The sequence below is a fragment of the Bufo bufo genome, chromosome 11, assembly GCF_905171765.1.
Source record: "Bufo bufo chromosome 11, aBufBuf1.1, whole genome shotgun sequence".
NCBI lineage: Eukaryota > Metazoa > Chordata > Amphibia > Anura > Bufonidae > Bufo > Bufo bufo.
Genome location: NC_053399.1, coordinates 66,726,818 through 66,753,135, shown reverse-complemented (window position 1 = coordinate 66,753,135; position 26,318 = coordinate 66,726,818). Strand labels below are relative to the sequence as shown.

The 26,318-nt window shown below is 43.9% G+C and overlaps 1 protein-coding gene across 1 annotated transcript in view; it reads right to left on the bottom strand.

Annotated features, from left to right (window-relative positions):
* NPAS3 (neuronal PAS domain protein 3) overlaps positions 1-26,318 on the bottom strand; it is a 695,623-nt gene that overhangs the window by 58,121 nt on the left and 611,184 nt on the right. Inside the window, exon 9 of the mRNA XM_040412178.1 lies at positions 17,488-17,594. Within this exon, the coding sequence (XP_040268112.1) occupies positions 17,488-17,594 (107 nt within the window). The remainder of the gene's footprint in view (positions 1-17,487; positions 17,595-26,318) is intronic.

Here is a 26,318-nt window from a genome sequence, read left to right as displayed (position 1 = left end):
TGTTGCAGTTACACCTAGAGGATCAGCTCTCTCTGCAACTGTCGCACCCTCTCCACTTTGAAAGTCAGGGCCCCGCATGATCATGTTAACACTGTCTGACCGTGTCAACGTGCACAGGGCACAGCAGTTGCAGAGAGAGCAGACCCTTTAGGAGTAATGGCAACACCCTTGTTGCTCCTAAATGCTCGTTTGCATATATTAAAACCATTTTTCAAAACAATTTGGGCACATATGAACATAGGACCAACACAGATACAATCAGTTGCCAAATTCACATGCAACAGGTCAGCCAGTTTCATAGGTACAACTCTGCTGACAGATGCCCTTTAATACCATTTACTTGAATGGGACTAAGTTGTAGAATGGTCATGTAACCAATGGATGTGATGTCACTGGCCAAGAAAGAGGCCTCATCCATCGCCACAGCACCATGGCCCCTTCCAACCACTGGTTTTTGATGGTACAGGAATTGGATCACCATCAATCAGACATTGATGACCTATGCTAAGGAGGAACAGTTAAAACTGCATCACAATTTTTCCAATGTGATTTTAATTCGATTTGAACTGCACCTTAACCACTTAGTGTGAACATTCTCTAAGAAGTATGTGGACTATTAACAAGGTTAGTTTTGGACCACAACATTTTAATACAGGAAACATTGACAATAAGTGAACATTAACATAACAAAAACAAAGACCTCCATTCCATGCATTTTTGCTGGGAATTGCCATTAGCAGCGGACCACAAGTGCAGGATCTGCCCCCCCCCGGTATAGATGCACCGCTGCATATGGGGTTGAGCACTTCCTGCTTTTTAATACCACGCCAATTTGTAGTTTGTATATAGAATTTTTGGAGGCGTAGAAACTCCTAGTCTGAATGCGCCTTTATTTCCATCCACAGGCAGCATTCTGGTGCACATGTGAGGCCCGGGCTATATCAGCCAGTCTTGGGTGGGGCTCAGAGCTCTCTGCCCCCTCCCATTGTATGCATGGTCTCATGCTGGAGGTTACTGGGAGATTGAGTCGGACCTTGCGCACCTGTAATTCGCCCACTGGCTCCTGGTATTGCCCATACGGCCCAGGTAGGTTTAGCGTTAGGTCCCGAGCTACTTGAGAAACCTTGGCGCGGTGCTCGGGCTCAGACATGTCCTCCAAGCAGGATATGTTGGCTAATTCTCAATTTTACACTAGTACGAGGGTTAGTAAGACCGCAGAGTGCAACCGTCTTTGTTTTTGTTATGTTATTTTGACTGCTTATCACATCCACACAATTGCTATGTCCATTGTGGTACTAGCAACGGGCCACAAGTGCAGGATCTGCCCCCCCCCCCCCCCCCCCGGTATAGATGCACCACTGCATATGGGGTTGAGCACTTCCTGCTTTTTAATACCACGCCAATCTGTAGTTTTTAATAAGTGAACATTGCCAGAGGAAGCTACTGTTAAGTACTGCAGGATATTACGCAATGTATGGGTAGGCTATGGAATGCAAGGTTTCTAAGAATGGACATGGTGCAAATACAGAGCGACTTTGGCCACAACTAGTGTTAGGGCTCATTCACACAAGCGTGCAGGTAATCTTCTGCGTGAAAAAGAGCCAAGCCCCATTCTGGACAGCAGAGACACGGAGCATTAACATGATTAATAATGCTCTGTGATCTTTTTACTACAAAATCACAGTGAGATAAAGTTGTCACCGTGATTTTGTAGTAAAAAGGTCAGAGAGGCAAAGAGCATTATTATCAATCATGTTAATGCGCCATGTCTCTGCTGTCCGGAACGGGGCTTGGCCAAATATTGCTGTGTAGCAGTGCAGCCACTGAACTGAATTGCGTTGCAGAGTGTCTTGCAAGATGCCCCGGAGTGGCAAAAAATCCAACACTACTGGATTTTTTTTTCAATTTTGGTGTTGTGGAATCAGCAAATTGCAAATCATATATGCGAATAAATAAGAGGGGCACACCAGGGGCGTAACTATAGGGGAAGCAGGGGAAGCGGCTGCTTTGGGGCCCTGACCCAGAAGGGGCCCATCCAGGAGGAGGAGGTCTAAAGGATTCGGTCAGGGCCCCCTCAACAGTATTACACAATGAAATTATATACAGTGACAGTATAGACAGTGTATAAACTGATGGAACAGCGGCTGGGCCTGGTCTGCGAGAGCGATCTTTACTAGCCACAGGAATGGGGGCGGCATGAAAGGAAGGGGTTGCGAAAAAATTACTGGGTGAGGGGGGCCCCATTCAAAAATTTACTGTGGGGCCCAGTCATTTCTAGCTACGCCACTGGGGCACACCTACATCAGATTCACACCGAACACTAGCCAATATATAAAAATATTTATAACAGATATGATACCTAATTTATCACTTTAAAAAACATAAAATACATAATTAAAATATAGCCATGCCAAGGGTTAATGTGTACTTGAATCTGGGATCTCAGTAGTAGATGCAATGTCTATTTCAAAATCCTGAGTCTCAGCCTATGGGTTAATAAGTGCAGTCTCTGTATTAGTCCGCGGTATGTCTGCGATTTTTTCAATATAAGATGTTTTCACTATACTTAGTGATTGCTGAATAGGAATATTGTCCTTTACGTTTTGCTGCGTATAATCTTTCACAGTTCTAACTTTGTTTCACAGTTGTAGCTTTGCTAGTGCACTGTGATAAATTGTAGCAGATTACTCACTGTTTAGAAGCGGTGGAGTGTTCGGATTTCTGTGCTTAACGTGGCGTCCCACGTATTTGCAGCACGGGTGGTCTTACCTCCGGTCAGCTTTAAAGTGAGTGAAGTGAACTTGCAAGCAGAGAAACAGTCCGCTTAAATGCCGGGGTCGATAGATACTTGGACCCGCTTTGAGATTTATCGTGGCTTGGTGTCTTTTGTGCAGGACAAGGCAGGACTTTCGTTTCTTTACGAAATATATTTGGATGTCGTTTGCAAATTCAATGGAGATGCGCAGATAGAAGAAAACCGCAGCATACTATCTGCGCATCTCCATTGAATTTGCAAACGACATCCAAATATATTTCGTAAAGAAACGAAAGTCCTGCCTTGTCCTGCACAAAAGACACCAAGCCACGATAAATCTCAAAGCGGGTCCAAGTATCTATCGACCCCGGCATTTAAGCGGACTGTTTCTCTGCTTGCAAGTTCACTTCACTCACTTTAAAGCTGACCGGAGGCAAGACCACCCGTGCTGCAAATACGTGGGACGCCACGTTAAGCACAGAAATCCGAACACTCCACCGCTTCTAAACAGTGAGTAATCTGCTACAATTTATCACAGTGCACTAGCAAAGCTACAACTGTGAAACAAAGTTATAACTGTGAAAGATTATACGCAGCAAAATGTAAAGGACAATATTCCTATTCAGCAATCACTAAGTATAGTGAAAACATCTTATATTGAAAAAATCGCAGACATACCGCGGACTAATACAGAGACTGCACTTATTAACCCATAGGCTGAGACTCAGGATTTTGAAATAGACATTGCATCTACTACTGAGATCCCAGATTCAAGTACACATTAACCCTTGGCATGGCTTTATTTTAATTATTTATTTTATGTTTTTTAAAGTGATAAATTAGGTACCATATCTGTTATATTATATTAAATAAATATTTTAATATATTGGCTAGTGTTCGGTGTGAATCTTATTTATTCGCATATTTGATTTTCCCTTAAAGGTTTGGGGTAACCTTTTTAGGGGGAGCACCCTTTTTCCTTGCAACTTGGAGGGTGAGCCATCCCAATACTTTCTACAAATTGCAAATCATGCTGTGACCCCATTCTGTTCAGTGGCTAAACTGCTACACAGTGACCTTTGGTTGCACAGTGTGTTTGCAACCAAGTCTGCTGTGTATCCCCAGCCAAAATGTACAGTATGACACACCTTTATATTCACTCACTGATATGTTGTTCCGGTGGTACATGTTCATTTAAGTGATGGCTGGGAGTTCTGCTGTGTCCTTCATATGTATTCAAGATATTAGAAGCTGTAGACATTCCCGAAGCAGACAGGGTGACCTTTCTGAGAGCCAAACGACACCCGCCTGCTCCTGGCAGCTTCTGCTTTCCGTAATTTAGGGCTCAATTAGGACTTTAACATTGAATGAAACAGCCATAAAAATGGCTCTAACGTCCATATTCCATTTATCAGATGGCAGTGAGAATGTGTCCCTGAGGTAGCGACAGAAACAGAGGGATACTCAATATTATTAGACAGGAATAAACACAGGACTTTCACAAGGGAGCTTCCACCTTTGCCATTCGCCATACTTTATATCTACTTGCTGTACATACAGCCCCAAGCCTATAGTTGGCATAGAAATTGAGATTTCATTTTATTCTCTATATACAAAGTAACCTACTAATGTGTATGTAATAAGCATCAGAACTCATGTTATAGCATAACTCAATAAAACATGCTACAATTCACCATTTCCTGATAACAGGTTAGAAGAACATTAGCATGTTAGACAATCGGTTACGTCAGTCGATTACGTCACAGTACCCCATGAAGTAAAGCGCCTTGGTACCGCTTTCACTTGTGAGGTAATCCAATGTAATCCGCACATGTGCAGTTTTCTCCCTTACTGAGCATCTGCCAAAATTTTGGAGCAAAGCAAAGGTGCACGATTACAGGGTTGGTTGCAAAAGCAGGATAAGACGTCTGGCCTGGTCAGTCTACAATGGAAAGTAAGTTCTTAGTGTGAAAAGGGATGGCATTTTGGTGTCCAAAGACTGGGGCTCACCATCAGTGCTCCGAACATTCAACTAAAGGGGTTATCCGAGACTAAATAATGTCCCCCATATGCCCGGGCCCCTGACACTAAATCTACTTACCTGACTCCCGCTCCCTGTGCCGCTCCTGGTCCGACACCGCAGCTGCTGCTTCTCCTGATACGTGGATGAAAACATCCAGTGTCGGGGGAGGAGATCTGCAGCGGTCTCCTTCTGTCGCGGTCATATTGGTGTTTGACCGTGACGCGGTTGACATGCAGATTGGTTGCCAGGGGCAACGTGTAGCTTGTGTTTTGGACGTGCACTTCCCCTTTAAGGTGTGCCTCCCTGGTGTTTGGTGAGCAAGGGGTTAATCTTCTGGCTAGTGGGGATTAAGGCGTTTCCTGGGTGTGGCCGCAAGCTTGATATAAACCTGTGGCTTGCTGGCTGGGTGCAGTTGTAGTACAGCCTTGCTTGGTGTTGGCGCTTTCCTCCTTGCCTGGGTGTTTCTGCCCAGTCCTTGAGGGTCACCTTATGGAACATAAATTGTCCTCCCTTTTGTTCCCTCTTTGTACCTTTTACCCTCACTTGTTGTATGTGTGGTGTGGGTTGCTGTTCTGGGTGTGTGTAGCGTTTTGTTGGCTGTTACATGTCTGGGCTTTTGTTGGTGTTGGTCAGCTGCATGTATGCTATACGTCACCTGGTATGTTGATACCTCCGTGAGGGGGCTGGTTTCCAGGAGGGGTTAACCATTAGTCTGTATGCAGTGCTGCCTGGGGCTGCTGTGCTCCTTGCGGCATGGGGTCCAGGCAGTATCAGGAGTGCTGAATACCTGTGTGTGTGTGTTGTCTGTATGGTGTCCTTTTTGGTGTGTGGGCACCTGTACTTATGCTCGGGTTCCAGTCGTGGTGGCAGCGGCAGGTAAGCGTGTTGTCTGGTGATCTTACCTGCCGATCCAGTTGCTGCATATAGTCTTTTCCCTTCCACCTGTTACTAGGCAGCCGGTTCGTCTGAATCCTTGAGGAACCGGTTGTCTCCTATTCCTGACCCCTATGTCAGGGTCAGCAGGATCCAGGTTCCAGTGCATGAGCCCTCCCACCTTCTGGGTTCGCTCATGCGGTCAGGATTAGGGCGGCTGTAGGTTTTGGCCTGCTCCCTTCATTCTTGTCTGGCAAAGTAACAGTTACCATTATACGGTGGGGGGTTTCCCCCACTCCCCATCGTGACACCTTTACTGAACAAGAAGTCAACTGTCGGGAAGGAATGCTTCCTCCCCACCAATCGGCTATATCATTGTACGGTGTAAGCCCACCTTTACCAGCAGTATATTACCCAATGTATCACACTGTCTCCGCTGGCTTGCCTTCCTGGTTCCACTGCTTCTTCAGGTAAGCCAAGCACACTCAGGCTCAATGCACCCGATCAAGATTGTGTGTGAAACTTCTGCGCGGATTTGAGTGTGGAAAATCCCCACCGTAGGTCGTGTACATTGTATTCTATGAGAATTTGAAATTCTCATTTACACGATGTAACAATTTTTCTGTGCAGAATTTTGACCTGTGGTGCAAATTTTCAAATTTGCAGCATGTCAATTTATTTTATTTTTTCTGACTGGATTTTCTCTATTCACTACAACGGGGAGAGGAAAATCCGTAGCAAATCCAAATCCAAATTCGAATGTAAATCCACACCAACTGATGCGGATTGTCCACACAAATTTCACTGTGGATTCTACACACATAAATCCTGAACTTGTGCATTTACCCTCAGCTGTCCACATGATGTAGAAGAAAAGATGATTCCTCAGACCAGGCCATCTTCTTTCATTGCTGATGATTTAGATCTGAAGCTCATGTAACCATTGTAGTTGCTTTTGCTGGCAGACTGGGGTCAGCATGGGCACTCTGACTGGTCTGAGGATAGGTCATCAATATTAATAAAGCAGACAACCCCTTTAACGTTTCCAGCAATTTGTGCTACAGTAGCTCCTCTGTGGCATCAGACCAGGCAGGCTAGTTCTTGCTCTCCACATGCAGTGAGCCTTGGGCACCTATGACCCTGATGTTGGTTCACTGGTTGTCATTTATTTGACCAATCTTTGTAAGTATTAACCACAGCATATGGGACCACACCACAAGACCTGCCATGTTGGAGAAGCTGTGGCCCAGTCATCTGGACGGGGGTCCTTGGTGTCAGACCCCTACCGATCAGATACTGATGACATATCCAGAAGATAAGACACCAGTAAAAAAAAAACTCTTGGAAAACCCCTTTAATTTATTTTACAAAGCAGTAAGTAGAAACTTGAATAAAGGAGCAGCTGTATATATAGTACAGTGCCATTTGTATTGCCATTGTCCATGCCTATTGGTTTAAAAATTCCATTTTGTAACTAGACTAAAGATATTGTCCAAATGTTTTATGAGAAATTAAAAAAAATACTGTGAACAGATGTTCACTGTAAAGTCACCAAAAAGGGGGTGAATGTCCCCTCTCAGTGGGAAATTAAGCTTACAATAGCACATTAAATCATTGTAATTGCCAATAATTCAGTAAAGAGCAGCTCAAGATTTAGCAACTACTAAGGCTGAGTTCACACTTCAGTTATTTGGTCATTGCGAGCTAAATCCAGCAGTGAAGCCTACTCAGAGATCAGGTAAAATGATTTGATTTGCACATATTCTGTGTTTTTTGACTCGCACCTGGCTTTGGCTCACAATAAGGCCTCATGCACACAACAGTTTTTCGGGTCCGAATCCGAGACACAGTTTTTGCGGCTCGGGGGAGGACCCACTCGCTTCAATAGGGCCGTAAAAGATGCGGACAGCACTGTGCTTTTCCGCCTCCTTTGCTCTGTTCCGTGGCCCCGCAAAAAAAATATAGTATGTCCTATTCTTGTCCCTGTTGCAGACAAGAATAGGCATTTCTACAATGGACCGCCCATTCTGTTCCGCAAATTGCGGAAGGCACACAGACGGCTTCCGTTTTTTGCGGATCCGCGGACCACAAAAAACGGAACAGTCGTGTGCATGTAGCCTAACTGATGTAAATAACAGACCAAAAAACTGAAGTGTGAACTCAGCCTAACAAAACAGTTATATAAAAACAATTTTGATTTGATGATTTTAAGGGTTTTCTGCATTTTTTGACTTTGTACAGGACATCAGTATCTGATTGATGGGGGTCTAACACCTGGGACCCCCACCGATCAGCTGTTTGAGAAGGCACCTGTGCTCCTCGCTGCTGCCTTTTCCATGCTTAGCAAGTACAGCAGCTGTGCTTGGTATCGGAGTTCAGCCCCATAACCAATCAACATGTCCTCACTGGCCTAGGGAAAGCAGCGAGAAGGGCGAGCCGCTACTGTGAGCGCTGTTGCCTTCTCAAACAACTGATCAGCTGTGTCATCTTGAGGATCGGTCATCAGTATTAAAATCTCACAAAATCCCTTTAAAGTCCAGACAGATGTGATTTATTTGACCAACCAGTATCTCCACATTTCTGGGTCCTTCAAACACCATGGATCTCTGCAAACCAACGTATACATTGTGGGTGGTAAGTGGACATTGGTCATTTCTACTGTACCATTTGGTACTGATCTTGTTCAGTGTGTGCTACATGTATGGATGTAGCTGAGTTAAAGAGGAACTTTCATAGAACTAGCAGGTTGTGTAGGGCATAGTGAAGTGATGTTAAAGCGCTTACTATTTTTCCTATGCGCTGCTCCATTCGCCCTCTTTCTCCCTGTACTGTTTCCTGCCTGGTATGTAAATTCATACCATCAGGTACAGGGAGGAGGAGACGGCTGTGTTTCTCGAAAAGAAGCTCAGCTTCTCCCTGTCTGTGATGCTCTCCGCTGCGATTGGCCAGCTCACAGCCAGGGAGAAGGAGACGCCCATTGAGAAACATGGCCATCTCCTCCTTCCTGTACCATTGGTATGAATTTACATACCAGGAGGGAAACCAGTACGGGGGGCACAGCGGGAAAACAGAGCAGTACATAGGGAAACTAGTAAGCGCTGTAACATCACTTCACTATGCCCTACACAACCTGCTAGTTATATGATAATGTCCGGACCTGTGAAAGGTCCTCCATAACACACACACTTGGTGAGTTATCGCGTTATGACTGTGATGGTTAGATCCGGGTTTATACAGGCAGAGAAGAAGCACACAATTGTGGGGAAAGAATCATTCCAACAGTTGGCTGCTCGTTCAGTGAAGGAGAAAGCTGCATTTACATGCACTGATCCCCTTCACAGTAATGAGGACGAGGGATTGCTAATAAAATCGCTTGTCCTCATACAGCTACATTGTTTCTGGGCAGCAGATCGTTGTTTTCACCGCACAATCTGCCATCCAGAAGGGATAATTTACCTGCCTGCATGAACAACAGGATCACCTGATGAACAAGCATTTTGCTCATTCAACAAGCACAAAGCCTCAAAAAAAAGATTCACAGACAAAGGCCATGCAAACAGCCTAATCAAAAGTGAACATGTACGAAGTACTCAATCTACACAGGAAGATTGCTTGAAACCAAGTACTATCAACTAACAAACACATAATAGTATTAATTTTATCACCCAATATAATAAATCAAACACCCATATCCGGAAAGCCTTGGAGAAGCATTGGCATGTCTTACTGCAGGATCCCTATCTAGCAAAATACCTACGTACCAACCCAATGATCACATACAGAGGTGCACCCACAATTGTGAATATCCTTTCCCCCAGAAAACCACAACAATTACAATAACTACAGATATGGTTCCACCCTCTGTCTTTGCTGTAAAGTAATTTCACATAACAAAACGATCTTCATATCTAACACCAATAGTAGCATGCCCATATAAAACACCATCTGACCTGCCAGTCTACCTAGGTCTAATTGAATGTGGGTGTGGACTGCAATATGTGGGGCATACAACACAAGCATTACACTGTCGAGTGAACCAGCAGAGATATAATATACAAAGACTCTACCAAAATCATAGCCTCTATGCCAGAGGAAAAGAAACACCCTCTAAGAATAACCCCAATTGATTTCATTATTGAGAACCCCTATAAGCATTTTGACATTCTTCAAAAACACGAGGTACTGTATATTGGATATATCAATTAGATACTCTCACTCCTCACGGGTTAAACAAAATTAATGAAACAATACTGTGAGACACAAAATTAATAATAACCACTATTAGGCCTATATTGGTTTATACCTTGGTGCTATTTATATTGATATTTTTAGCCTTACCCCATTTTCCTCTTCCATTTATCTACCAATTATTATCTTTTTTATACTAATCAGTCTACATTTTATTGCATATATATACTTTTTGTTATTTTATTGCATACAGGATTTTATAGAAGGGATTACCCAATGGGGACTAAACAAATCTGATTATATATGTATGAATAAGTAGGAAAAGAACATACTCCGAATATGATTGTTATTAGTGGATATATTCTAGATATAAATTTACTGTTGTAACTGACCGCTCCTACGTAATTATAGACACGTTTTATACCCACAAAAGGGTTCTATATTTATAAATGCCTCTATTTATACATATTTATTTCCGTTTTAGAAAACTCCTAATCTTCCCCTTGAGTATATATACCTAACTACATATGTATATACATCTGACAATAGCAATACACACAATTCTATAGGTTTTATAATATACTCTAAGGGGGTCATTTATGACCAGATATATGCCACTTTTGTGGCATATATCTGGCACATATTCTGTTGCACACCATTTTACAGCAGAATCTGCGACTTTACCTGCTCACGCCAGGTCTACAAAAGTGGTAGTGGTGTAGGCATAGAAAATGGTCTAAATGTAGGCAGCAAGGAGGCTGTGCTACATTTAGAGTCGATGTTGAATGTGCCGAAGTTATGTAGATACAGGTGCCTCTACAAAACTTCGGAGATCCACCGCAAGCTATAGGGCTTATTAAAACCTGTGTCCAAAACGCCGGTCTAAATAAATGTGCCCCTAAATCTCTATTCATAAATCCCTTGAAAACATAAGGTACAACACCACCAAAACAATGCATTCATTGTCAAGAATACTATAATAGATAACCTATACTATAATACCTATACTCTGGACTTCTCCAAAGCATTTGACACTGTACCACATAAAAGGTTAGTATATAAAATGAGAATGCTCGGACTGGGAGAAAACGTCTGTATGTGGGTAAGTAACTGGCTCAATGATAGAAAACAGAGGGTGGTTATTAACGGTACACACTCAGATTGGGTCACTGTCACTAGTGGGGTACCTCAGGGGTCAGTATTGGGCCCTATTCTCTTCAATATATTTATTAATGATCTTGTAGAAGGCTTGCATAGTAAAGTATCAATTTTCGCAGATGACACTAAACTGTGTAAAGTAATTAACACTGAAGAGGACAGTATACTACTACAGAGGGATCTGGATAGATTGGAGGCTTGGGCAGATAAGTGGCAGATGAGGTTTAACACTGACAAATGTAAAGTTATGCACATGGGTAGGAATAATACAAGTCACCCGTACATACTAAATGGTAAAACACTCGGTAACACTGACATGGAAAAGGATCTAGGAATTTTAATAAACAGCAAACTAAGCTGCAAAAACCAGTGTCAGGCAGCTGCTGCCAAGGCCAATAAGATAATGGGTTGCATCAAAAGGGGCATAGATGCCCGTGATAAGAACATAGTCCTACCACTTTACAAATCGCTAGTCAGACCACACATGGAGTACTGTGTACAGTTCTGGGCTCCTGTGAACAAGGCAGACATAGCAGAGCTGGAGAAGGTCCAGAGGAGGGCAACTAAAGTAATAACTGGAATGGGGCAACTACAGTACCCTGAAAGATCATCAAAATTAGGGTTATTCACTTTAGAAAAAAGACGACTGAGGGGAGATCTAATTACTATATATAAATACATTGCTCAAAAAAATAAAGGGAACACTTAAACAACACAATGTAACTCCAAGTCAATCACACTTCTGTGAAATCAAACTGTCCACTTAGGAAGCAACACTGAGTGACAATCAATTTCACATGCTGTTGTGCAAATGGGATAGACAACAGGTGGAAATCATAGGCAATTAGCAAGACACCCCCAATAAAGGAGTGGTTCTGCAGGTGGTAACCACAGACCACTTCTCAGTTCCTATGCTTCCTGGCTGATGTTTTGGTCACTTTTGAATTCTGGCAGTGCTTTCACTCTAGTGGTAGCATGAGACGGAGTCTACAACCCACACAAGTGGCTCGGGTAGTACAGCTTATCCAGGATGGCACATCAGTGCGAGCTGTGGCAAGAAGGTTTGCTGTGTCTGTCAGTGTAGTGTCCAGAGCATGGAGGCGCTACCAGGAGACAGGCCAGTACATCAGGAGACGTGGAGGAGGCCGTAGGAGGGCAACAACCCAGCAGCAGGACCGCTACCTCCACCTTTGTGCATGGAAAAACAGGAGGAGCACTGCCAGAGCCCTGCAAAATGACCTCCAGCAGGCCACAAATGTGCATGTGTCTGCTCAAACGGTCAGAAACAGACTCCATGAGGGTGATATGAGGGCCCGACGTCCACAGGTGGGGGTTGTGCTTACAGCCCAACACCGTGCAGGACGTTTGGCATTTGCCAGAGAACACCAAGATTGGCAAATTCGCCACTGGCGACCTGTGCTCTTCACAGATGAAAGCAGGTTCACACTGCGCACATGTGACAGACGTGACAGAGTCTGGAGACGCCGTGGAGAACGTTCTGCTGCCTGCAACATCCTCCAGCATGACCGGTTTGGCATTGGGTCAGTAATGGTGTGGGGTGGCATTTCTTTGGAGGGCCGCACAGCCCTCCATGTGCTCGCCAGAGGTAGCCTGACTGCCATTAGGTACCGAGATGAGATCCTCACACCCCTTGTGAGACCATATGCTGGTGCGGTTGGCCCTGGGTTCTTCCTAATGCAAGACAATGCTAGACCTCATGTGGCTGGAGTGTGTCAGCAGTTCCTGCAAGACGAAGGCATTGATGCTATGGACTGGCCCGCCCGTTCCCCAGACCTGAATCCAATTGAGCACATCTGGGACATCATGTCTCGCTCTATCCACCAACGTCACGTTGCACCACAGACTGTCCAGGAGTTGGCAGATGCTTTAGTCCAGGTCTGGGAGGAGATCCCTCAGGAGACCGTCCGCCACCTCATCAGGAGCATGCACAGGCGTTGTAGGGAGGTCATACAGGCACGTGGAGGCCACACACACTACTGAGCCTCATTTTGACTTGTTTTAAGGACATTACATCAAAGTTGGATCAGCCTGTAGTGTGTTTTTCCACTTTAATTTTGAGTGTGACTCCAAATCCAGACCTCCATGGGTTAAAAAATTTGATTTCCATTTTTTTATTTTTGTGTGATTTTGTTGTCAGCACATTCAACTATGTAAAGAACAAAGTATTTCAGAAGAATATTTAATCAATTCAGATCTAGGATGTGTTATTTTTGTGTTCCCTTTATTTTTTTGAGCAGTGTATATCAGGGGTCAGTACAGAGATATCTCTCATCATCTAATTATCCACAGGACTGTGACGAGGGGACATCCTCTGCGTCTGGAGGAAAGAAGGTTTGTGCACAAACATAGAAAAGGATTCTTTACGGTAAGAGCAGTGAGACTATGGAACTCTCTGCCTGAGGAGGTGGTGATGGTGAGTACAATAAAGGAATTCAAGAGGGGCCTGGATGTATTTCTGGAGTGTAATAATATTACAGGCTATAGCTACTAGAGAGGGGTTATTGATCCAGGGAGTTATTCTGATTGCCTGATTGGAGTCGGGAAGGAATTTTTTATTCCCCTAAAGTGGGTAAAATTGGCTTCTACCTGACGTTTTTTTTTTTTTTGCCTTCCTCTGGATCAACTTGCAGGATAACAGGCCAAACTGGATGGACAAATGTCTTTTTTCGGACTTATGTACTATGTTACTATGTAAACACTGTTACATCTGGTGGACTTTCTTTTTTTCATAATGATAACAACATCAAAAACTGTTGAAACAGATGCAGTAGGCTAATAGAATGAATTATTAACAGAACTCTGATTCTGTTACATCGTTGGGAAATACATAGTTGCTCCCCAAAAATCACCACTGATACCTTATACTTAAAATGTAAATCACAGTAGAAACACTCCTGCATTGTCACCTTGGCCTGCTCGCCAAATAAATCACTGTTTTAAATGGTATGTCTGCACTATATGATCTCTGTCTTGAGGATGAGGGCTCTCAGCCCTTGAAGCGGGTAGACAAAGAAAGAATTTTGGATGTAACCAACGATGCTTTATTGACCCCCAATGACAGCGCCAAAAATAGTGTCTCCAGGCTTTTTTTCTTTCTGCAATATTTTCCTGACGATCGCGCAAGCACTACGGTCAGGAACACAGATGGCAGTCCAGGATCCCCGTGTTCTGGTCTGACTAAACCAGTGAAGCCAACTACAGCTGTTGTGACTTCTGACAACATAGCCGAGTAAGCGCATTACTCTCTATTCTTACTATACTGCTGAGAAGACACCACATATGAGGTGCTGCCTCCAGTCTCTTTTTGCTTTTATACAATAGCAAATAGTGACACTGTGATATATAGCTAGGGGGAAATGCATGATGGTAGGCAGGCAAACAGCAGCAATGGCAGTGGGACACTGTCAGAGAGGGCAGATCTTTTAATTGGCCACAGCCAGAATTGGGAAAATTCCCATGGATTTAAAGGCTTCCGTTTTGCATTCCATCATAATTCAAGTCAGCATAATGGATCCGTCCTGGTTTCCGTTATGCAGGTCTGGACTCCTGCATAATGGAAACCAGGATGGATCCGTTATGCTGTCAATAGACTTTGTGGTAATGTGAACAGTGCTGGAAGGTGTGTTGTCCCACTTCAGGTACCTCAGATGGGTGAGACAGATAAAATCCAGAGAGTGGTAGTAGTCTCAGCAAAGCATAGTTTGCTGAGACATTTCTGTATACATTTTCTGGGCTGGATTTTACTTGGACTGGTGGCTAGGCTTGGTAGAGGGAGTTCCCAGTCCACACCCTTCCAGTATGGGTTTTCCTTTCTACCTGAGGTGATCGCAGGTGAGGCCTGCTGTAATCAGGCTTGCATAAAGCGCCTCAGAGTAGGTCAGTCTGAGGAGGGAGAGCGAGACTGTTTTGTGAAGCAGAGGCTCTGTGTGTGGTCTCAGTCAGGAGGACTGAGGGGCCACAAGGCTTTGAATAGCCTGAGGTTTGGAGGACCTAGCGACACCTAGAGAACGAGGGTTGCACGCCCAGTGTCTGGAGCACTACTGGGCCACACTCCCCCAAAAGGTACTGGAGTTGCCACAGCCTGGAGGCTGCAGTATTGATGTTGGTTGAAGAAAGCCGCATATAATGTCCATGTGTGAACTGTGCTCTATGAGTGAGGTAGGGACGTATTTTGTTTAGGTAGCGCCTAGACGGGCAGGAGTTTATTTGTGTTTTAAGTGTTGGCGGTGCAGGAACCTCACCCCACCCAGTGATGTATAACTGGACTATCCGTTATAAGAAGAGTGTCAAAATAAATGCACAGTTTGGACATGAAAATCTGTTGTCTGGTGAGATATCTGTGAGTGTGACCCCCTGAAAAGAGACAATCCCTTACAACTTTGAAGGATCAAAATGGAATGTCTCTTAAAGGCTTCTGTTTTGACTTCCGTATTATGGATTCCGTTATTGTTCATTATAACCATGTTATAACTGAAAACAAAAACAGAATCCATAACGCTGATGTGAACCCACCCTAACATGGCATTGTTAACTACATTATGATTGCTATATTTTTATTGTGAATAAAATAATTCATTCACACACATTCACTAAAATACTTGCATTATGACACATAATGCAATTTTTTGCAGTGATGATAAACATATTTTGAACTAGATGTTGTAATGCAGTAATGGCTTCAGTAAGTTATAATTAGCGTTACTAATGTGAAATGCATTTGCTGCTGTATCTACCTGTTTAGAAACACACACAAAACTGCAGAACATCCTTCCAGGTCGCAAGTACAATGCACAATGGTGTTCTGCACAAGCACCTCCCTGATTGGCTGATCTAGACTGTCCGTCAGCCTCTGAGCCAATCGGGGCAAGCCTTCCCTCACCTACTCTGTGTCATGTGACCATCCTTCTTCTTCCTCCTTTGTGGTTTTGTCTACCAACATGAACAGTAAAATGTCGCTGCACACTGTTTTATGTGATTATTCCGAAACAATAAAAAAATCTTTTAGATTCGTTTTGCGGCAACATTTAAAAAAAATTCTTAACAAATCCGATTTATGTTGTTTAGAATAGATTTTCTCATCCTTAACCTATCATATCAAATGTTTTTGAAATCTCAGTAGTTTCAGCTCACTCCATTGGGTAGTGCAGTGTTCCTAAACTCCAGTCCTCAGGGCCCACCTGCCCGTCACATGTTCAGGATTTCCTTAGTATTGAGCAGGTGATATAATTAGTGTCAGTGCATCGAGACCTACCACAGGCATTCATTCTGTGCGACATTTTTAAATCATGACTGGCAGGTGGGCCCTGAGGACTGGAGTTGGGGACCACTGGTGTAGTGGATAGAGCTGTTATTGCAAAGCTGCCCCCATGTATTTCAACGGGAGCAGCTCTGCAGTAACCAACTCCGTTCACTACAAAATGGATGGATATGTGTAGTTCCAGTGTAGGCCATCAATACCAATATCCTAGATGAAACCTTTGAGTAGGTTCGTTTTTGGTGCAGCTTTTATGTGCAGTTTTGTTTTATTCACTGGATCTAAAAAGAAGTATGCAAACAGAAGAAGTACTGCAAAAACAATGCATTAGAAACTGCACTAATCTTCACAGTGTAAAAGAAGCTTTAAAGCATCATGGAATAGTTTTCCTCACCAAATGTTTTAGATGAAAAAACGAAGGTTTAGATATTGCACTTTCTCAAAATAACACAGTGGAGAGGATCTTTCATGGGTTTTCGTATCACAATGGTGGAGAAAATTGGCTTCTACCTCAGTTGTTTTTTTTTGCCTTCCTCTGGATCAACTTGCAGGATGACAGGCCGAACTGGATGGACAAATGTCTTTTTTCGGCCTTATGTACTATGTTACTATGTTATGTACTATGTTACAAACTGGTATGCTTACCAGATAGTGTGGCCCCTGTATATTTAAACCCTTTCCCCCCCCCCCCAAAGAAATACCCCTGTCCCCTCGCTGTTTTTGACATGCTATACGTTAATTCGGACCATCAGTACAGGGAGGAGGAGACATCTGGTTTCCTCAATGGGCATCTCCTTCTCCCTGGCTGTGACGCCGTCCAATCACAGCAGACTGTGTCACAGCCAGGGACAAGGTGAGCTGTTCTTGTGAGATTTGGTAAATGTACGTGAATACAGCAAATAATATACTCGCTTACCCATGAAAGGTCCTCTTTAAAGGTAGACAAATTCAATGAATTGGATCAAGCAGAGTAATCTCCACTCTCCACCACAAAATACAAGCAAATAGATATTATTTGCATAGCCTTATACTCATGTGTATCCCAGAGTTTCATAAAACACATACATATAACTTTGAATCCACTTGTCCACTGAGAACAGTAAATAAACATAATATGTGTCATGCACAGCAAAACATATACAGATATTAGGTGTTGAGGACATGTTACTGTAGAAGATATATCTGACACTCCAGGTCACTGGGCAAGATACTCACGGTCTAGATGGCTGTGCCTGATGCCTTCCACGTCTTCTGCATGAATGAAATGATAGCATCTTTTTCCCATCAAATCCACAGCATTAAGGTCCATGTAATCACTGATCCTGCAACATTCAAAAATGTTAAATGTAACACAATCAAATTCTCTTAAAGGCGTTTTCTGGGACTCCTACAGTATACTGATGACCTATCCTAAGAGGTCATCAATATGCAGGCCTTTTTTTCTGGTGGAACACCCCGGAACGCCGTTCCGCCACCTATTTTCTGCCGTCTCGCCCACCCCCCCTTTGTTACTGCAGGGCCGTTTCTTGGGGCGGGCGGGCCGGGCAGCCGCCCGGAGCGCTGTCAGAAGGGGGGCGCCGGCAGGGCACAGCAGGAGATGAGCGCTGCGCTTCCATTGTGGAAGCTCTCACTCATCTCCAAAGTCATCTCATCTGTATCGCCATCCTCAGGACGGCAATACAAATGTCTGTAATGCGGCAGGGCAGGGAGAGGTGTGTCCCCTCCCTGTTCCTCTGATAGGCTGGCACTAGGCTGGCAGCCTATCAGAGGCCGGTGCAGGCGGCGCGATGACGTCATCGCGCCGCCTGAGCCAGCGAGGGACACAGGTCGGAAGAGGTCTGCATCGCATCCTGGAGGAGGTAAGTATAAGTTTATTATTATTTTTTTTTATATGTAAAAATGACAATCCTGGCACATAAGGGGGGCTGCTGGGCTGGCACAGACATAAGGGGGGCTGCTGGCACATAAGGGGGATACTGGCTGCTGGCACATAAGGGGGGCTGCTGGCACATAAGGGGGGCTACTGGCACATAAGGGGGGCTGCTGGCACATAAGGAGGGCTGCTGGCACATAAGGGGGGCTACTGGCACATAAGGGATAAGGGGGGCTACTGGCACTTGATAGGGGGGCTACTGGCACTTGATAGGGGGGCTACTGGCACATGATAAAGGGGCACTCGGGCTACTGGCACATGATGGTGGGGGGCTCTTATTACTGGCACATGATTGTGGGGCATCTATGGTGGCACATCTTACTGGCACATGATTGGGGGGCACTATAGGGACATCTACAGAGGCTAAAAAGAAGGGGTATTTTATATGGGGGCTCTGTATAGGGGCATTTTATACTGGGAGGGAAGGAAGGGGCCAGGCCAGGCTGCGCTGCCCATGTGTGGACTAGGGCGGCGGTGGCCGCGGGCACTGGCAGCCTGGCTGTCACGACCGTCACTGGCAATTTTACTTGCATCCCTGTTCTCTAAAGGGGCGGTTTTAGGGGGCGGTCCTAGGGGGTGGGTAGGGGTCGTGGCCAGGGGAGGGGGGGTGAGTTCCACCACCTTTTCTCTGAGAAAAAAGCCCTGTCAATATGTGATCTGTGGGAATTCTACAACGTCCCCTTCCCCCTGCCGATCATCTTGTGCAGTGGCCTCTTCTCAGCATACCAAGCACAGCAGCTTGGCATAGTAGTGCTTGGTATTGAAGCTCAGACTCATTTATTTGAATGGGACTGAGCTGCAACTAGGTCATGTGACCGATGAATGGGACGTCACTGGCCTAGGAAGAGGCCACTCACTAGGTGGAATGGTGGACTGGTGGAATGCTGGGAGTTAGAACACCACTCCTGAGGATAGGTCATCAATATATGTATTCCAGAAAACCCCTTTAATAATACACACCATTATTCAAGGCTACTAATGGTAGATTGAAAAGAATGTACATAACAGCTCAGGCCAATTTCACACAAGCTGTATTTCCCAGACTGAACACTGTTGCTCTGCCTCGAACTCACTGCATCATAATGATTTATGATGCGTTATGTTCCTGCCTAACCGCTGGTCTTCTGTACTGTGCTCATTAGTGGTCAGGCAGGAACACACAGCCTCATAAATCACTGATGTCCAATGGTTTAATATGCCTACTTTATGTTTACCTTCAGGTTCGCTTATCGGATTCACTGTTCTGCACTCCCCAAGATTGTCTCTGATGGAGGGTCCATCAGCAGCCTACACTCACTTATATAGGGGGGATGGACAAGGGAACTAGCGCATTCACAGTCCTTCGAAAGTGTAAGTGAATTGCTGTTTTTTTATCCAGTCCAACCAAAAACAGCCATCAAAAAGTCGTATTTACCCCAAAATGTTACCAATGGAAACTACAACTGGTTCCACAAGAGCCCTCACACAGCTCCACATGCTGTGGTTCTTTTAACCCCTTAAGGACCGGACTCCTTTTCACCTTAAGGACCAGGCCATTTTTTGCAAATCTGACCAGTGTCACTTTATGTGTGAATAACTTTAAAACGCTTTTACTTATCCAGGCAATTCTGAGAGTTTTTTTGTTACATATTGTACTTCATGACACTGGTAAAATGAAGAAAAAAAAATCTTTTTTATTTATAAAAAATTAAAAATTTACAAAAATTAGCAAATTTCGAAGTTTCAATCTCTCTACTTCTATAATACATAGTAATACCTCCAAAAATAGTTATTAATTTACATTCCTCATATGTCTACTTCATGTTTGGATCATTTTGGGAATGCCATTTTATTTTTTGGGGACGTTACAAGGCTTAGAAGTTTCAAAGTAAATCTTTGATATTTTTCCGAAAATTTCCAAAACCCACTTTTTAAGGACCAGTACAGGTCTGAAGTTACTTTGTGAGGTTAACATAATAGAAACCACCCAAAAATGACCCAATTTTAGAAACTACACCCCTCAAGGTATTAAAAACAGATTTTACAAACGTTGTTAACCCTTTAGGTGTTCCACAATAATTTATTGAAAATGGAGATGAAATTTCTGAATCTGGCAGATTTTCCATTTTAATCTTTTTTTTTTTTACGCTAACAAATTAAGGATTAACAGCCAAACTAAACTCAATATTTATTGCCCTGATTCTGTAGTTTACAGGAACACCCCATATGTGGTCGTAAACTGCTGTACGGGCACACAGCATTTCGCAGAAGGAAAGGAACGCCATATGGTTTTTAGAGGGCAGATTTCACTGGGATAATTTTAATTTGCCATTTCACATTTGAAGACCCCCTGATGCACCCCTAGAGTAGAAACTCCCAAAAAAGTGACCCCATTTTGGAAACTATGGGATAAGGTTGCAGTTCTGTTGGTACCATTTTAGGGTACAGATGATTTTTGGTTGCTCTATATTACACTTTTTGTGAGGCAAGGTAACAAAAAAATTGCTGTTTTGGCACTGTTTTTATTTTTTGTTATTTACAACGTTCATCTGACAGGTTTGATCATGAGCTATTTTTATAGAGCAGGTTGTTGCGGACGCGACACTACCAAATATGCCAACTTTTTTGTTGTTGTTTGTTTCAGTTTTATATAATAAAGCATTTTTGAAAAAAAAAATTTTAGTGTCTCCATATTCTGAAAGCCATATTTTTTTAATTTTGGGGCGACTGTCTTATGTAGGGGCTCATTTTTTTTGGTATGAGATGACGGTTTGATTGGTACTATTTTAGGGTTCATATGACTTTTTTATCGCTTGGTATTACACTTTTTGTGATGTAAGGTGACACTGTTTAATTTTTTTTCTTTTTACGGTGTTCACCTGAGGGGTTAGGTCATGTGATATTTTTTATAGAGAAGGATTTTACGGACTCGGCGATACCTAATATGTCTTTTTTATTTACACTAATATAATTTTTGAAACAAAAAAAATCATGTCTTAGTGTCTCAATAGTCTGAGAGACATAGTTTTTTTTTTTGGCGATTGTCCTTTCTAGGGGCTCGTTTTTTGCGGGATGAGGTGACGGTTAGATTGGTTCTATTTTGGGGGGCATATGCCTTTTTGATTGCTTAGTCCTCTTTCACACGGGCATTGCGGGAAAATGTGCGGGTGCGTTACGGGAACACCCGCGATTTTTCCGCGCGAGTGCAAAACATTGTAATGCGTTTTGCACTCGCGTGAGAAAAATCGCGCATGTTTGGTACCCAAACCCGAACTTTTTCACAGAAGTTCGGGCTTGGGATCGGTGTTCTGTAGATTGTATTATTTTCCCTTATAACATAGTTATAAGGGAAAATAATAGCATTCTGAATACAGAATGCATAGTACAATAGGGCTGGAGGGGTTAAAAAAAAAAAAAAAAAATTTAACTCCCCTTAATCCACTTGATCGCGAAGCCCGGCTTCTCGTTTGTCTCCTTTGTTGAACAGGACCTGTGGTGAGCATTAATTACAGGAACAGGACCTGTGGTGACGTCACTCTGGTCATCACTTGATCCATCACCATGGTAAAAGATCATGTGATGGATCATGTGATGACCGGAGTGACGTCATCACAGGTCCTGTTCCTGTAATTAATGCTCACTACAGGTCCTGTTCAACAAAGGAGACAGACGAGAAGCCGGCAGCGCGATCAAGTGGATTAAGGTGAGTTAAATTTTAGCAAATTTTTTTTAACCCCTCCAGCCCTATTGTACTATGCATTCTGTATTCAGAATGCTATAATTTTCCCTTATAACCATGTTATAAGGGAAAATAATAATGATCGGGTCTCCATCCCGATCGTCTCCTAGCAACCGTGCGTGAAAATCGCACCGCATCCGCACTTGCTTGCGGATGCTTGCGATTTTCACACAACCCCATTCTCTTCTATGGGGCCTGCGTTGCGTGAAAAACGCAGAATATAGAGCATGCTGCGATTTTCACGCAATGCATAAGTGATGCATGGAAATCACTGCTCATGTGAACAGCCCCATAGAAATGAATGGGTCGGTATTCAGTGCGGGTGCAATGCGTTCACCTCACGCATCGCATCCGCGCGGAATACTCGCCTGTGTGAAAGGGGCCTTAGTGTTGCACTTTGAGTGATGTAAGGTGACAAACATGGCTTTTTCTGACACTGTTTTTATTTTTATTTTTTTATGGTGTCTATCAAACGGGGTGGATCATGTGATATATTTATAGAGCCGGCCGTTACGGACGCGGAAATATCTAATGTGTGTTTTTTTTATTTATTTTCTATTTTTTTATTATAAAAATTTTTTTTTTTTTTTTTTTACTTGAAACTGTTTTTTTTTCATTGAAAACACTTTTTTTTACTTTTTTTTTTAAAACGTTATTTCTGTCCCACTCTGGGACTTCAACTTTTAGGGGTCTGATCCCCTTTGAAATGCATTACAATAAATCTGTATTGTAATGCATTGCCTGTTAGTGTATGGCACTGAGTCATACACTAACAGGTTGCCTAGGAGACCCAGCCTGAGGCTGGATCTCCTCGGCTCCCATAGAAGGCAGGTCCCGATGCCGTGCAAGGCATTGGGCAGTCTCTGCACCACATCAGGCTGTCTTCTCACCCATCGGGTCCCCGCCACAGCAGCGCGGTGACTCGATGGGCTCCCTCAACCACAAACAACTTCTATGTCGCGGTCAGCGCGGACCACGGCTGAGAAGGGGTTAATCTGCAGTGATCGCCGATACAGGGGGGGGGGTCACCCCTCGGCATTGTCACACAATGATTTCAGCAGGCACCCCGTTCCGATCACCGCCCGCCGTGTCGCGGTGATCGGAAATACACAGGGAGTACCTGTACACCCTGTGTCCTTAAGGACTCGGACATCAGAGCGTACATGTACTCCCGGTGTCCGTAAGAGGTTAATGTAGTGACCCAAAAACAAATTATTTTAAAAAAACATTTTATTGTTCAAATGTTTAATAAATTTAAAAAAAGCTACTCTAAATTTGGCACAAAATGGTTCTCACCCACACAATATGATTTCACATTATGATGTTACTTATAATGCATGGTGAATGTCATAAAAGCAAAACCCAAAAATAAACGCATTTCTATATAAAGTCAAGAGACCGTTAATGTATGGCTTTTTAAATGTGAAAATGAAGAAAAAAATATAAGTGGTAGCTGTTAATATTAATTATTAATATTGCACCTTTTTACAGCTACATGTTCTGTAACATAGTAATGTTTACTTGCCAGGAATAAATTGAGGCATTCTGCTGAGTACGTAGAATTACTAAAGTAAGAGATGTGAGTGCTATTAAAAGTAGATGGCTAGGGACAACCATGTCTACCTGTCGCTTATCGTTGGAAGAAAAAAGCTGTAATAATTATAGTACTAGAAGAAGGACCCGGCTTTGCATGGGTATATTTCATCTATTTAATTTAATGTTTGTGTGTGTGTGTCGTTAAAAGATATCAACAGTATCCCCCATAACAGTGACCTCTACAGCACCCCGCCCCTTTAACAGTGAACTCCACAGTCCCCCAGCCAACCCTTAACCCTGCCCCCCCCCCCCCCCACAGTGCCCCGCCATTTTAAAATGGGGCCTCCACAGCAGCCCATCCCCTTAACTTTGACCTTCACAGCAGCCCGCCCCTTTAACAGTGAGTTTTACAGTACCCTACTCCCTTGACAGTGACCTCTTCAGGGACCCGCCCCCTTAACAGTGACCTCCACAGTACCCCGCTGCCTTAACAGTGACCTCCAGATCAGTTGCCCCTTTAACAATGACCTCCACAGCGGCCTGCCCCCTTAACAGTAACATCCACAGTGAACTCCTCTTTAAGTGACCTCCACAGCGCCTGCCCCTTTAACAGTGACCTCCACAGTGCCCGCCCCTTTAACATTGACCTCCACAGTGCACGCCGGTTTTGCAAAACACTAACACTGGCCTTGTGCACATGGCCAGCACTAGAATAGAAAATGCCTATTCTTGTCTGCTATTGCAAAAAATAGGATATGTTCTATTTTTTGGCGGAGCTGCAGACCGGAAGTTCGGGCCGCGGTACCGAAGTGCGGATGCGGACAGCACACTGTGTTCTGTGTGCATATTTTACAGCCCCATTGAAAATGAATGGGTCCGCACCTGTTCCGCATAATTGCGTAACGGATCCGGACCATTCAACGTACGTCTGAATGGAGCCTTATCGTCGTCCTGTATCCCCAGCCCAAAGCTGACCTACAGCAGTGAAGAAAAATGGCTGGAAACCTGGATTTAAAACTGTGTGTATGTGGAGACTAAGGGCCTGCGAGCTTCTATTGGCTGATAAGGGACATGTGACCGTGTGTATGGCAGTTGTGATATGAAGAGAAAGACTTGCAGGCTTGTATTGGCTAATGCAGGTAATATTTTGGGAATATCTCAGGACACCTGATGTACCTGTGTGCCAAATTTGGTGAAGATCGATCCAGTCGTTTGGTCGCGCATTAAGAACAGACAGACAGACAGACGTCGGGACAGACATACAGAAACTCATTTTTATAATATAAGAGAAAATAAAGCCACATTTTGTAACGGCCATCACATGTCCGTTTTTAGAACCAATTAAAGTCTATGTGACTATTCAAGCCTCGGACAGACCCACAGGGGAACAGTTGAAACCCCTAATGGGCACCTGAGTAGAGGGTGGGCCCCAAGTCCTCCGCCCCTTGCATAAGTGACACAGGGCCCAGTAGACTCACTGCACTACAAACAAATAGGCAGCTTATAGTAAGCCGATGCATCCATATAAAACTGGGTAGATTATTTAAATAACTATGCAGTTTATTATTATAGATGCATTGGATGTAGTGGAAGACTTTTAGGCACAGAGGCAGGGCAGACAGCATCCTCTTCCCTCGAGATCTGCATTCTCAAAGTCGCTGGAAGGAGCTCATAATCAATCATCTTGAGCGTCTTGCTGCTGCTTGCCACTGTGTGAGCAGATTGTATTTTCATGTAGCTGTACATTGAGCTCCCAGTATAGATATTAATGGTGGGCCTTAGGAACCCAAGTTTTTTTTATTTTTTAACAGCCAGTAAACAGCAGCAGTCAAAACATAGGACATGTCCTATTTTTGGCCATTTTCAAAGCCTGATGGACCCCACTAAAAATAAATGGAACAGTTTTTAAAGGGAGTGAACCCATCTCACGGCTGTTAAAAACTGGTACACTGTGAAAAAGGACCTTTTAGGGGTTAAAATTAATACCTCATCCACTTGTATGCGCTGGGCACTTGCTCTTTACTTGAGGCAGCAGGCCCTCGCTCCCAGTGTGATGAGATCATATGATCGTGCTGGGAACCACTAAGAGGGGCATTATACACTGCTCAAAAAAATAAAGGAAACACTTAAACAACACAATGTAACTCCAAGTCAATCACACTTCTGTGAAATCAAACTGTCCACTTAGGAAGCAACACCGAGTGACAATCAATTTCACATGCTGTTGAGCAAATGGGATAGACAACAGGTGGAAATTATAGGCAATTAGCAAGACACCCCCAATAAAGGAGTGGTTCTGCAGGTGGTAACCACAGACCACTTCTCAGTTCCTATGCTTCCTGGCTGATGTTTTGGTCACTTTTGAATGCTGGCGGTGCTTTCACTCTAGTGGTAGCATGAGACGGAGTCTACAACCCACACAAGTGGCTCAGGTAGTGCAGCTTATCCAGGATGGCACATCAATGCGAGCTGTGGCAAGAAGGTTTGCTGTGTCTGTCAGCGTAGTGTCCAGAGCATGGAGGCGCTACCAGGAGACAGGCCAGTACATCAGGAGATGTGGAGGAGGCCGTAGGAGGGCAACAACCCAGCAGCAGGACCGTTACCTCCACCTTTGTGCAAGGAGGAACAGGAGGAGCACTGCCAGAGCCCTGCAAAATGACCTCCAGCAGGCCACAAATGTGCATGTGTCTGCTCAAACGGTCAGAAATAGACTCCATGAGGGTGATATGAGGGCCCGACATCCACAGGTGGGGGTTGTGCTTACAGCCCAACACCGTGCAGGACGTTTGGCATTTGCCAGAGAACACCAAGATTGGCAAATTCGCCACTGGCGCCCTGTGCTCTTCACAGATGAAAGCA